General features: G+C 51.3%; 1 protein-coding gene across 5 annotated transcripts in view; it reads right to left on the minus strand.

Moving 5' to 3' along the window:
• Nucleotides 1–2,180: 2,180 nt before the first annotated feature.
• LOC116968900 (aryl hydrocarbon receptor nuclear translocator-like) overlaps nt 2,181–13,544 on the minus strand; it is a 66,945-nt gene continuing 55,581 nt past the window's right edge. For 3 of the 5 annotated variants that reach the window (XM_033015883.1, XM_033015881.1, XM_033015879.1), the window contains exons 14-20: nt 13,188–13,248; nt 12,133–12,247; nt 11,540–11,642; nt 10,543–10,684; nt 9,142–9,310; nt 5,765–5,910; nt 2,181–3,128 (exon numbers count right to left, since the gene is read on the minus strand). In XM_033015883.1, the coding sequence (XP_032871774.1) occupies nt 3,039–3,128; nt 5,765–5,910; nt 9,142–9,310; nt 10,543–10,684; nt 11,540–11,642; nt 12,133–12,247; nt 13,188–13,248 (826 nt within the window). In that variant the 3' untranslated portion in view covers nt 2,181–3,038. The remainder of the gene's footprint in view (nt 3,129–5,764; nt 5,911–9,141; nt 9,311–10,542; nt 10,685–11,539; nt 11,643–12,132; nt 12,248–13,187; nt 13,249–13,544) is intronic. The other 2 variants (XM_033015882.1, XM_033015880.1) reach the window with 2 other exon arrangements.

Below are 13,544 nucleotides of genomic sequence, written 5' to 3' on the forward strand. Positions count from 1 at the left end.
GATGAGAAAAACATTTTTCACACAGAGAGTGGTGAATCTCTGGAACTCTCTGCCACAGAAGGTAGTTGAGGCCACAGTATTGGCTCTATTTAAGAGGGAGTTAGATGTGACCCTTGTGGCTAAAGGGATCAGGGGTTGTGGAGAGAAGGCAGGTACAGGATACTGAGATGGATGATCAGCCATGATCATATTGAATGGCGGTGCAGGCTCGAAGGGCCGAATGGCCTACTCCTGCACCTATTTTCTATGTTTCTATGACCCGAAACGTCACCCATTGCTTCTCTCCAGAGATGCTGCCGGTCCCACTGAGTTACTCCTGCGTTTTGTGTCTATCTCCAATTGTCTTGGCCCAGCTCTGGGAGTAGGAGTGGGGGCGGACCCGGATCCACAACGGCTGTGAGCCCCAGGCTGAGCTCGGCGATCGTTTGCCTGCTTCTGCTGCTGTTGGAGGTGAGGCGTTGCGCCGCGCGCCAGGGTCTTGGGCCTGTCCCACTTTGGCCGTCAGTTACGCGACAGGCCGGTGGCGCGCGAAGATTTAGTGCAGGACGAAGTCCACACTCCTCCACGCCACTCCATGCGCCCGTCCCCGCGCTACCCACCGCTAGCAGGTCGCGTAAATGGCGCTCGAATGACGGCCAAGTGGTACAGGCCCTTTAGTGTACAGGCGGTAGAGAGGGTCAAGACAAAGGGATCAGGACCACCCTAGCCCACTCCGAGAAAGCAGCCAACCATTTCCCATCTCTGCTGCCACGTCCGTTACTGTTTCACAAGAAAACTAGATATATATATCACACATATATATATATGTACATTTTTTTCATAAAAAGTTATTTAAAATGTCCCCGCTTCCCCATTCCCCCTCCCACCCGCCCCCGATACTTTGCATTTATTTACAAATCAGCCCCAAATAGAAAAAAAGAGTGAAGATACAATGACTCTTTGAGGGTTAACAAAAGTGGTGAACAGTCAATCAACTCTTGGGCTGTTCAATATAGATCTATGTTACAACTTCCAACATTAAAAAAAACACACACACGCACACACCACATGCATACACAGACATGCTTAACACAGCCTTGAACTGCAAACATACAAACCTCTTCTGGCGGGGACAGAAGTGAATGTGCCACTTGTGTAGAATTTAAATTTCGTTTAGAAATAGGCCCTTCGGCCCACCGAGTCCGCACCAGTCAGCGGTCCCCGCACACTAATGGGCCTGTCCCACTTAAGCTATTTTTAGGCGACTGTCATAGTCGTAGCAGGTCGCCAAAGAAACGGAGACTGGACCCCCTCCTTCGACATAAAATTTGGAATAGAATCATTACTTTGACGACAAAAGAAAACCGAAGTCAGAACCTACCTTAACCTGGTGACAACCTGGTGACAGCACCTGCGTCAGGAGAAGTCAAGCTACGCTCATTGGCGTCAAACCCACTGTCGCCGACTGTGTTTGAACATGTTTGAACATGTTGAAAATCCAGCGGCGACCAGAAAGCCGCTACGCCTCTGGTCGACTGAGGAGACGGCTCACGATCATACAGGCGACAGCCTAATCGCCTAAAAAACAGTCTAACAGGCCCTTAACACTATCCTACACACACTAGGGACGAATTTACATTTATACCAAGCCAATTAACCTACAAACCTTTACGTCTTTGGAGGGTGGGAGGAAACCGGAAAATCCACGCCGGTCACGGGTGGGACGTACAAACCCCGTACAGACAGCACCCGTAGTCAGGATGGAACCCAGTCCCTGGCGCTGTGAGGCAGCAACTCTACCGCTCTACGCGCCACCGCATTGCCCCTTTACTAAAAAAACGACTGAAAAAGACCCGTGTCACAAAAGAGTCCGAGCCAAAACAATACCAGGCGATCCATTTTTTTTCCGAAGGCGGACACAAAGGGCCTGAAATATCGGGCCGCCGTAGTGGCGACTGCGGAGGCCTCAATAGGCCCCGACCACGGGTGATTACAGTAAGAGGACGGAACGTTGTGGCCTTCCCTCACAGTGGGAAACGTTGATCCCGCTGTGGGGGGATGTTTTTATGTTTAATGTTAAATTCTATAGTGTTGTGTTCATCTTATTTGCGTGCTGCATGCTAACTCAAATTTCACTCCACCAATAAATGTCCTTTGTCCTTCTGGAGTAGGACTTTGGAAATGTCCTTTGTCCTTCCGGTCAGGCAGCATCTCTGGAGATAAAAGGATGGCTGACATTTCTGGTCGGGACCATTCTCCAGACGTCTTTTCAATCTTGAGTTTAAGGCCTCACTCTGAGGCTACTCAAGCCTGGGGCTTGCCTGGAACGGGCAGCGCTCATGAGGACCAAAATCCCAGGCTGGACTTTGAATTTGGCGCCTCCTGCATGCGGCTCAGTGGACGTATTCATGTACACTTGCTGATCGGGGATGTGCTTCGGTTTGCCAACACTCTACTGACTTTAGTTATTGTTTTAGAGATACAGCGTGGAAACAGGCCCTTCAGCCCACCGAGTCTGCATCGACCAGCGATCACCGATACACCAGAACCATCCTACACACGGCTAGGTAACAATTTTACCAAGCCAATTTGTGCCTACAAACCTGTACGTCTTTGGAGTGCGGGAGGAAACCAGAGCACCCGGAGAAAACCCACGCACAGTCACAGGGCATGTTGGTCGGCGTGGGCAAGTTGCGGCGAGAGGCCTGTGTGACTCTGACGAGGGGATCAAGTTGGTCAAAGAGCAGGCGGCTAAACACCACAGGGAGGGACACTCACCAGCTTCGTGGGGTAGCGAGACAAGTCACCATTTGCCACAACATTTCTCCCGGTTCAGCGCACAACACAAAGGCCACAACACACGACGGGAGCACAAGTCAGGGCGGCCCAACGCCATTTTTCAAGTCTTGACGACAAGGCCGAGATACTTTTGCAGCACACAGTCGCGCACGCATACACACACACACACACGCACGCTTTCGTCAAGGGGAGAGTGGGGTGTGTGAGAAAGAGAAAAAAAACTACAGACGAGGCGGGTTTCCCTCCCCCGCCCTTCCGGGCTATTCCGAGAACGACGGGAACATGGGCAGCTCGGAGAACTCGTCGCTGTTGTATGTGGCGTTCTGTTCTTCGTAAATGGACAGCATTTCCTGCGTGGCCCAAGACAAGGAACAAAGGGGAAAAAGGTTACAGGCCATTCAGCCCCTCAGAGCTCCCCAGACTGGCCACTCGGCCCAACCCTGTTGGGGCAGTCGTGTCGCTACTTTTGTCAAACGGCCCGGGTGGGAGGGAACTGCAGATGCTGGTTTAGACCAAAGATAGACACAAAAAGAAACTGGAGTAAATCAGCGGGTCAGGCAGCATCTCTGGATAAAAGGAATAGGTGACTTTTCGGGTTGAGACTCTCAGTCTCAAGAAGGGTCTCGACCCGAAAGGTCACCTAGTCCTTTTCCCCAGAGATGCTGCCTGACCCGTTGAGTTACTCCAGCTTTTTGTGTCTGTTAAACGGCTGGGTCTTAGGCCGCAAGTTAACTCGCCACATTTATAGAAACGTTTTTATATATAGATATGGAACAAGCATAGATATGTAGTTGAGGCATAACTTTTCACACAATTGGACATGTATGTGGCTAGGTAGACAAAAGTGCTGGAGAAACTCAGCGGGTGCGGCAGCATCTATGGAGCGAAGGAAATAGGCAACGTTTCAGGCCGAAACCCTTCTTCAGACTGAAGCAGGGTGGGAAGAAGAAGCTGGACACCTCCGCTTAGCCCGCCTTGACCTACGTGATCTCACGGTTGCGAGACACTTTAACTCTCCCCCCCCATACCCTACATCAGTCTGAAGAAGGGTTTCGGCCTGAAACGTTGCCTATTTCCTTCGCTCCATAGATGCTGCCGCACCCGCTGAGTTTCTCCAGCACTTTTGTCTACCTTCGATTTTCCAGCATCTACAGTTCCTTCTTGAACATGTATGTGGCAAGGACAGGTTTAGATGGTTATGGGCCAAGCACGGGCAGGTGGGACTAGTGTGGATGCGGCACGTTGGTCGGTGTGGGCGAGTACAGTTTTGGTCTCCAAATCTGAGGAAGGACATTATTGCCATAGAGGGAGTGCAGAGAAGGTTCACCAGACTGATTCCTGGGATGTCAGGACTGTCTTATGAAGAAAGACTGGATAGACTTGGTTTATACTCTCTAGAATTTAGGAGATTGAGAGGGGATCTTATAGAAACTTACAAAATTCTTAAGGGGTTGGACAGGCTAGATGCAGGAAAATTGCTCCCGATGTCGGGGAAGTCCAGGACAAGGGGTCACAGCTTAAGGATAAGGGGGAAATCCTTTAAAACCGAGATGAGAAGAACTTTTTTCACACAGAGAGTGGTGAATCTCTGGAACTCCCTGCCACAGAGGGTAGTCGAGGCCAGTTCATTGGCTATATTTAAGAGGGAGTTAGATGTGGCCCTTGTGGCTAAGGGGATCAGAGGGTATGGAGAGAAGGCAGGTACGGGATACTGAGTTGGATGATCAGCCATGATCATATTGAATGGCGGTGCAGGCTCGAAGGGCCGAATGGCCTACTCCTGCACCTAATTTCTATGTTTCTTTGTTTCTATGTTAGGCCGAAGGGCCTAATTCCAATCGGTATGACTCTATGTAGATGAGGCAGGTACAGTAACCACCCAGGAGATATTTGGACAGGTACATGGATAAGAAATGTTTGGAGGGTTATGGGCCAGGCATGAGCAAACGGGACTAGCCTGGATGGGGCATGGTGGTTGACATGGACAAAATTGCTCAAAAACTCTGAGATTTAGGGTCATGGCCGCTCGTCGGTACTCGGGGCTCTCGTGGACATTTTTCAACATGTTGAAAAATCTTCACGAGTCTTCCCCTGCTTATCTGCCGTTAGCGAGTCTTCCCGAGTGCCTGCCGTTCGCGTTACGAGCCGCTAAGAGACGTCCCCGAGCTCCGACGTACCCGCTACGTTCATTCTCCGTGCTTACCACGAGTTTGATTTTTTTTAAACTCGGGAGAGCTCTTGGAATGAACTCGTACCGTGGGACAGGGCTATTAGAGTTGTGAGGTGCCCAAGTTAACCCAGGGCTGGGTTGTGAGGTGCCCAAGTGAAATATCAGGTGCCGATCCTCCAATTTGCGCTGGGCCTCACTCTGACAGTGGAGGAGGCCCAGGACAGAAAGGTCAGAGGGGGAATGGGAGGGGGGGGGGGGGGGGGGGGGGAGTTAAAGTGTCTCGCAACGGTGAGATCACGTAGGTCCAGGCGGCCTGAGCGGAGGTGTCCAGCGAAATGGGTCTGCGCTTGGTCTCGCCGATATATATATATAGGAGTGATCTCTTACACTGCCTTATCTCTGTAACTCCATCTCCCCTCCCCCCTCCCTCTGATGCTCAGTCTGAAGTAGTCACAATAGACAATAGGTGCAGGAATAGGCCATTCAGCCCTTCGAGCCAGCACCGCCATTCAATGTGATCATCCCCAATCAGTACCCCGTTCCTGCCTTCTCCCCAATCCCCTGATATTTTTAAGAGCCCTATCTTGAAAGCATCCAGAGAACCGGCCTCTGCGGCAGAGAATTCCACAGACTCACCACTCTATGTGAGAAAATGTTTCCTCGTCTCCGTTCTAAATGGCTTACCCCTTATTCTTAAACATCGCCCATCCCTTCTCTCCAGAGAAGCTGCCTGTCCCGCTGAGCTACTGTCCCAGCGTTTTGATGTCTCCCTTCGGCGGGAGCAGGGTAAACGGGCTACGTTTCACGGCCGCTCACCTGATAGACCTCTGGCTGGCTCTGAGGCTGGTGTGCGTGCGGCTCGGCCGATGTTTGCCCGTGATGTTGACCCTGCCACTGCGGCCACACCGACGCTCCCTCCGCAGGCCGACTCTGGAACTGCGCGCCTGTCTGCCCAGCCTCTGCTGCAAGTCACAGTCACAAAGTCAAAGCTTACCAAAGCTTTAGATCTCCATAGAAACATTCAAAGCTAAACAGAACTATAGGCAATAGACAATAGACAATAAGTGCAGGAGTAGGCCATTTGGCCCTTCGAGCCAGCACCGCCATTCAATGTGATTTCACACAGAGAGTGGTGAATCTCTGGAACTCTGCCACAGAAGGTAGTTGAGGCCAGTTAATTGGCTATATTTAAGAGGCAGTTAGATGTGGCCCTTGTGGCTAAAGGGGTCAGGGGGTATGAAGAGAAGGCAAGTACAGGATACTGAGTTGGATGATCAGCCATGGCGGTGCAGGCTCGAAGGGCCGAATGGCCTACTCCTGCAACTATTTTCTATGTTTCTATGTGATCATGGCTGATCATCCCCAATCAGTACCCCCTTCCTGCCTTCTCCCCATATCCCCTGACTCCGCTATCTTTAAGAGCCCTATCTAGCTCTCTCTTGAAAACATCCAGAGAACCTGCCTCGACCGTCCTCTGTGGCAGAGAATTCCAGAGATTCACCACTCTCTGGAATTCTCTGCCACAGAAGGTAGTTGAGGCCAGTTCATTGGCTATATTTAAGAGGGAGTTAGATGTGACCCTTGTGGCTAAAGGGATCAGGGGGTATGGAGAGAAGGCAGGTACAGGATACTGAGTTGGATGATCAGCCATGATCATATTGAATGGCGGTGCAGGCTTGAAGGGCCAAATGGCCTCTACTCCTGCACCTATTTTCTATGTTTCCATGTTTCTCTGTGAGAAAAAGTGTTTCCTCGTCTCCGTTCTAAATGGCTTACTCCTTATTCTTAAACTGTGTGTGTGGCCCCTGGTTCTGGACTCCCCCAACATCGGGAACAACTACAATTGAATTGCAGCCAGATTTTAAAAATATATATATTTTTTAAATTATCCATTCACTAATATCTCTAGGAACTATCGAGGAGTGGCCCAGCGGTAGAGTTGCTGCCTCACAGCGCCAGAGACCCGGGTTCGATCCCGACCACGGGTGCTGTTTGTGGTACGTTCTTCCCGTGACCGCATGGGTTTTCTCCGGGATCTCTGGTTTCCTCCCACACTCCAAAGACGTGCGGGTTTGTAGGTTAATTGGTTTGGTAGATGTGAAAAAATTTCCCTAGTGGGTGTAGGATAGTGTTAGTGTGCGGGGATCGCTGGTCGGCGCGGATTCTGTGGGCCGAGGGGCCTGTTTCCACGCTGTATCTCTAAAGCAAACTAAACTAAAGTGCTGTGTGGGAAGGAACTGCAGATGCTGGTTTAAACCGAAGGTAGACACAAAAAGCTGGAGTAACTCGCTAGAATTTAGAAGATTGAGGGGGGATCTTATAGAAACTTACAAAATTCTTAAGGGGTTGGACAGGCTAGATGCAGGAAGATTGTTCCCGATGTTGGGGAAGTCCAGAACAAGGGGTCACAGTTTAAGGATAAGGGGGAAATCTTTTAGGACCGAGATGAGAAAAACATTTTTCACACAGAGAGTGGTGAATCTCTGGAATTCTCTGCCACAGAATGTAGTTCATTGGCTATATTCAAAAGGGAGTTAGATGTGGCCCTTGTGGCTAAAGGGATCGGGGGGGGGGTATGGAGAGAAAGCAGGTACAGGATACTGAGTTGGATGATCAGCCATGATCATATTGAATGGCGGTGCAGGCTCAAAGGGCCGAATGGCCTCTACTCCTGCACCTATTTTCTATGTTTCTAACTCAGCGGGACAGGCAGCATCTCTGCAGAGAAGGAATGGGTGACATTTCGGGTCGAGACCTTTCTTCAGTCTCGATTGTAATTATGTATTGTTTTTCCACTTACTGGGGACAGCACGCATCACAAGCTGTCCGCTGTACCTCGGTACACGTGACAATAAACTAAACTGTAAACTGTAGTTATAAAACAATCTTCCACCGCCCTCTGAGGCAGAGAATTCCACAGACTCACAACTCTCTGTGAGAAAAAGTGTTTCCTCGTCTCCGTTCGAAACTGAGAAAACTATAATAGAGAATTTCCTCTGCAAAATATCTCGATGGAATTCCACCCTCCACCACTCCTGCTGAGTTAAGGGCCTGTCCCACTGTACGAGGTCATTCAAGAATTCTCCCGAGTTTTCCCCTGATTCGAACTCGGAGAAGGTCTCGTAGCGGCTCGTACGAGTAAAAAGTAACACTTTTTTTCCCATCACGAGTATTTTTTTACTCGTCGACATTTTTCACAGTGTTGAAAAAATGTCGGATTTCCCGAGTACCTACCATTACTCATACAAGCCACGAACTCCTACGGGCCCGCTTTGGACATTCTCCGAGTTCGAACCAGGAGAAAATTCGGAAGAACTCGGGAGAACTCTCGAATTACTTCGTACAGTGGGACAGGCCCTTTACCGCAGCATTGTGTGTCCACCTCAGGTCTGTAGGCTAATTGGCTTCGGTAAAATTTGTAAATTGTCCCTGGCGTGTAGGATAGAGCGGGGTGGGGGGGGGGGGGGGGAGAACCGCTGGTCGAGGCCTGCCAGCGGGCCTGGAGCGGCATTTCCTGAGGGGACCGCCCGGAGCCTCGGCGGCGGCGGCGGCACCAGCACCGGCGGCACCGGCATCGGCGGGGCTGCGGGTCTGAGGACGGCGGTGCAGCGCTGGAGCGCCATTGCGAGGCGGGCAGTGCCTTGCCTGGGTCGCTGAGCTGGAACTCCGGTGAGCTGGGTCCGTTGCGGAGCTGCGGGTCTGAGGACTGGCTGCGGGCTGCGGCGCTGAACTTTCCATCGGGAGCCTGGGATCTCTCGACGAGATCGCCAGTTGAGCTCCATTCGGCGCGGCCTTGTCGGCTCCGGAAGCCACGGTCTCGAGTAGGGAGGTGGCCGTTTCAGGGTTCCCATGCCGCTGAGAGGATTCTCCCGACGCCGGAACATCATCACCTGGCGAGGACGGTCTGGAACATCGGGCCTCCGTAGAGGCAACTGTGGAGGCCTCAATAGGCCCGACTATGGGTGGACATTGGGGATGGGACTGGACTCTGTGCCTTCCCCCATAATGGGAACCATTGTGGGGGGATGTTTTTATGTTAAAGCTATTTATTATTGTTATGTTTGTATTCTTTTTTATGTGCTGCATTGGCAAAAGGAATTTCGCTACATTTAGGTGTATGTGACAATAAATCAACCTTTGAACCTTTAAAACTGGACTAAACACGGAGGAGAGTCGACAAGATGGTTACCCACCGAAAGCAGGGGTGCGGTTGGGGAGGGGCGGGTAGGCGGTGCCACCGGCTGCGGGCGTGACCGCGGGATTGGCGAGGGGGCTGAAGGAAGCCGCGTTGGCCGGGAAGTTGTGGTTCGCTCCCATTCCAAACGGAGGTGACTGCGTTTTCACTCCCTGCATCGCCATCTGCTGGACAAGCACAAAGAAAGACATTTCTGCAGCCGGCGTTGCCGCTGTGCAAAGATCCTACAGCGAGCAAGATAGTCCACTCGACGAAAAAGAAATAGTATGGTCATGGACGACAGATGGCACAATGGGCTAAGTGTTCGGCTGGCAACCGGAAGGTAGCCGGTTCGAATCCCGCTTGGAGTGCATACTGTCGTTGTGTCCTTGGGCAAGACACTTCACCCACCTTTGCCTGTGTGTGTGTGGATGTAATTATGTGAAGCACTTTGGTCAATGCAAGTTGACTAAAAATGTGCTATATAAATAAAGAAATTAAAAATTTTAAATTTAATGGGCAGATTCGTAGGTAATTTTCGGCCCCATCTCCGTAACCGGCTTCCGTCTCTGCACCAAAGATCCCACAAGATACTAGTGCGGAGACGGAAGCCGGTTACGGAAACATCCTCGTAAAAAAATACGCTCTTTGGTAAAAATCCTCTCCTCGTTTTCATCATTTTAATTCTCCGAGATCTTCGGTTTCCTCCCACCCTCCAAAAACGTGCAGGTTTGTAGGTTAATCGGCTTGGTGTAAATGTAAAATTGTCCCCGGTGTGTGTAGGATAGTGCAAGTGTCGGCGCAGACTCAGTGGGCCGAAGGGCCTCTGCGTCTCTAAACTATAACGAAACCGATTCTGGCCTCTCCCCACTGGCTCCCAGTACGCTACAGAATCAATTTCAAGCTCCTCCTTTATGTATACAAAGCCCTTAACGGGCTTGCCCCCACCTACATCAAAAATCTGCTAACCCACCATTCCACCTCCAGGTCCCTCAGGTCGGCCGACTTGGGGCTACTGACCATCCCGCGGTCCAGGTTTAAGCTCAGGGGCGACCGTGCTTTTGCGGTTGCAGCACCTAGACTGTGGAACAGTATCCCTCTCCTCATCAGAACTGCCCCCTCCATCGACTCCTTTAAGTCTAGACTTAAAACTTATTTCTACTCACAAGCGTTTCTTGAGGTCCTCTGAGGGAGCGAGGTGTGTATGTGTGTATTTATGTATGTATTGTTAGATCTATGTACCACTGTATGTAGCACGTTAGTTCCTGCACTGATGTAAAGCACTTTGGTCAACGGGAGTTGTTTTTAAATGTGCTATAGAAATGAAATTGACTTGACTTAACTAAACAGGTGGGACGGGGAAGGTAAAAAGCAGGCGGACCGTCGGAGGGGAATTGAACGTCAAGAGTCGGGCGAGTACCTGTGCCGGGAACGGGGGACGGCTTCCGCTCCAGGCGTTCCCGGAAACCTGGCCGCCGGACGACTGCCGGGATATCTGGGCCAGGATCTGTCCCGCCGCGCTGGGCTGCTGCACCACATTCACCGACGGAGCCATCCCGGTGCTGCCGGCGAGAGAGAGGAGAGGAGAGGACCATCAGCAATAGACAATAGACAACAGGTGCAGGAGGAGTAGGCCATTCGGCCCCTCGAGCCAGCACTGATAAAGCTGAATGTTAAATTGTTCCTTCCATCGAGGGGATTTATCGCAGTCGCTGCCTCAAAAAGGCTGGCAGTATCATCAGAGACCCACACCATCCTGGCCACACACTCATCTCCCCGCTACCTTCAGGTAGAAGGTACAGGAGCCTGAAGACTGCAACAACCAGGTTCAGGAATAGCTACTTCCCCACAGCCATCAGGCTATTAAACCTGGCTCGGACAAAACTCTGATTATTGGTGGCCCATTATCTGCTATTTGCACTTTATCAGTTTATTTGTTTATGTGTGTATATATTTATATTGTGGTATATGGACACACTGATCTGTTTTGTAGTAAATGCCTACTATGTTCTGTGTGCTGAGCAAAGCAAGAATTGCATTGTCCTATCAGGGACACATGACAATAAACTCACTTGAACTTGAAAATATAAGAAAATATTAAATGGATTCATGGCTAGATTATATTTAGTCTCAAAGCAGGCTTTTCTCCAGTAGATTGATACAGAAAGGCAAGCCCAGGCTAGCCTCAGGTTGCTGTGTGTTGAGACAATGACCGATGACTTTGAAATGTGTCTACCAATTGATGAGAGAGGAAGCCCAGATGAATCCCAGTAAGGGGTATTGAGACAATGTCCGATGCCTTTGAGGTATGCAATGACAGGATGCCTTTGATATGTGCCTTGTACCCAATGACCGATGCCTATGACGGCCTTGGGCTCGGGTGGTCTGAGCAGCTCTACAGAAGAGGGCGGACGTACCTGAAGTTCTGCGCTGGGCGTGCCGACGGGAAGGAGGTCCCTTGCTGGTAGATCTGCTGGTTCCCAGCAGCCGGGCTCGATGGAACTGCCTTGTTCTGGTCAACTGCACAACACAAAATACATCTTTCACACCGTTATCCCCCACAACAACAACAACAGCATGCATCACTATGTCAGGCACAAAATGCTGGAGTAACTCAGCGGGTGAGGCAGCATCTCTGGAGAGAAGGAACGGGCGACGTTTCGGGTCGAGACCCTTCTTCGGACTGAGAGTCAGGGGAAAGGGATACGAGAGAGTCCGAAGGCTCGACCCGAAATGTCACCTATTCCTTCTCTCCAGAAAAGGAGCATTGAAGTGTGGGAGGAAACCGGAGCACAGGCTGTATGGTCGTGAGAGGTCTCCAAAGAGTCGTAGCGTCTTTCTGATTGCCGCTGAATTTTCAACATGTTAAGAATTTCGGCGGCCTATCAAGGGTGCCAGCTGTCGCCCGCAAAGGTCACGTAAGTGGGACAGGCTCCGACACCTGCACATACTGACAATACAACACTCCTGACTGGATGGAAGTGGCAAAGACATTGCAGAGTTTACTTGCCTGTGGTGATTCCGGAGTAGATGTCCGCGTACCGAGCGTCCGCCTCCCTGTTGTAGTGCGGCTCCGTCTTGCTGGTGGGCTTGGTGCGTTCTGTGGCTGGGGCCTGGACACCGACCTGACACGCGAGGCAGCACAGAGAGAAAAACAACGAGCACATTGTCACGGGGAGAGGAATTCAACGTCGGGGAGGGGAAGGAGAGATAGGAACAGAGACCGACCACACACGCACGCGCACACACACGCAGTCACACACACACACACACAGACACACACACACACAGTCACACACACACACACACACGCTTACACACACGCACACACAGACACACACGCACGCACACACAGACACACACGCAGACACACACGCACAGACACACACGCACACACACGCTTACACACACGCACACAGACACACACGCACACACACACGCACACACACACGCACACGCTTACACAGACAGACACACACACGCTCACACACGCACTTACACACACACACACGCTTACGCACACGCTTACACACACACGCTTACACACACTCTTACACAGACACACACGCGTGCGCGCACACGCACACACACTCACACACATAGTGAGATGTAGGCAACGGAGTGAGAGATATGAGTGAGAGGGAGAGAGAGAGAGGAAGAGAAGGAGAGGGAGAGGGAGAGAGAGAAAGAGGGAGAGAGTGAGAATGGAGGGTGGAAGAGAGAGAGGGAGTGGAAGGGAGGGAGGGGGAGAGGGAGAGAGTGAGAGGGAGAGAGAGGGAGAGGGAGGGGGGAGGGAATGTTCTCTAAACATCAGGGACAATTTCACAATTATGACCGAACCCAATTAACCTGCAAATCTGGAGTGCGAGGGGAAACCGGAGCACCCGGGCAAAACCCACGTGGTCACGGGGAGAACGTGCAAACTCCGTACAGGCAGCAGCTCAGGTCCGGATTGAACCCGGGTCTCTGGCGCTGGGAGGCAGCGGCTCGACCGCTGTGCCACCGTGCGTGCTGCAGACGGGTCAGGGCTTTGCGACTCTGGATTTCGGTCACTCTTCAGTTTACCTGCGGGTGTTCATACGTCAGCTCCTCGGGTCCGGTGAGAGCGGGCGTCTGCTGCAAATGCCTGTGGAGAAAGTCGAACGTTACGCCCATGCATGAAACCGGCATGAATTCATTTTTAAGAAAAAGATTAAGCCACAAGGTCAATGATGACAAAGACAGACAGAAAAAGCTGGAGTAACTCAGCGGGACAGGCAGCATCTCTGGAGAGAAGGAATAGGTGACGTTTCGGGTCAGAGTCCTTCTTCAAACCGTTGAATCCTAAATTGGCTTGACGGTAGCAAGCAGAGGGCAGTGTTTCAAGGAAATGTTCCCAATCAATAGACAATAGGTGCAGGAGCAGGCCATTTGGCCCTTCGA

The sequence above is a fragment of the Amblyraja radiata genome, chromosome 47 (assembly GCF_010909765.2).
Source record: "Amblyraja radiata isolate CabotCenter1 chromosome 47, sAmbRad1.1.pri, whole genome shotgun sequence".
Lineage (NCBI taxonomy): Eukaryota > Metazoa > Chordata > Chondrichthyes > Rajiformes > Rajidae > Amblyraja > Amblyraja radiata.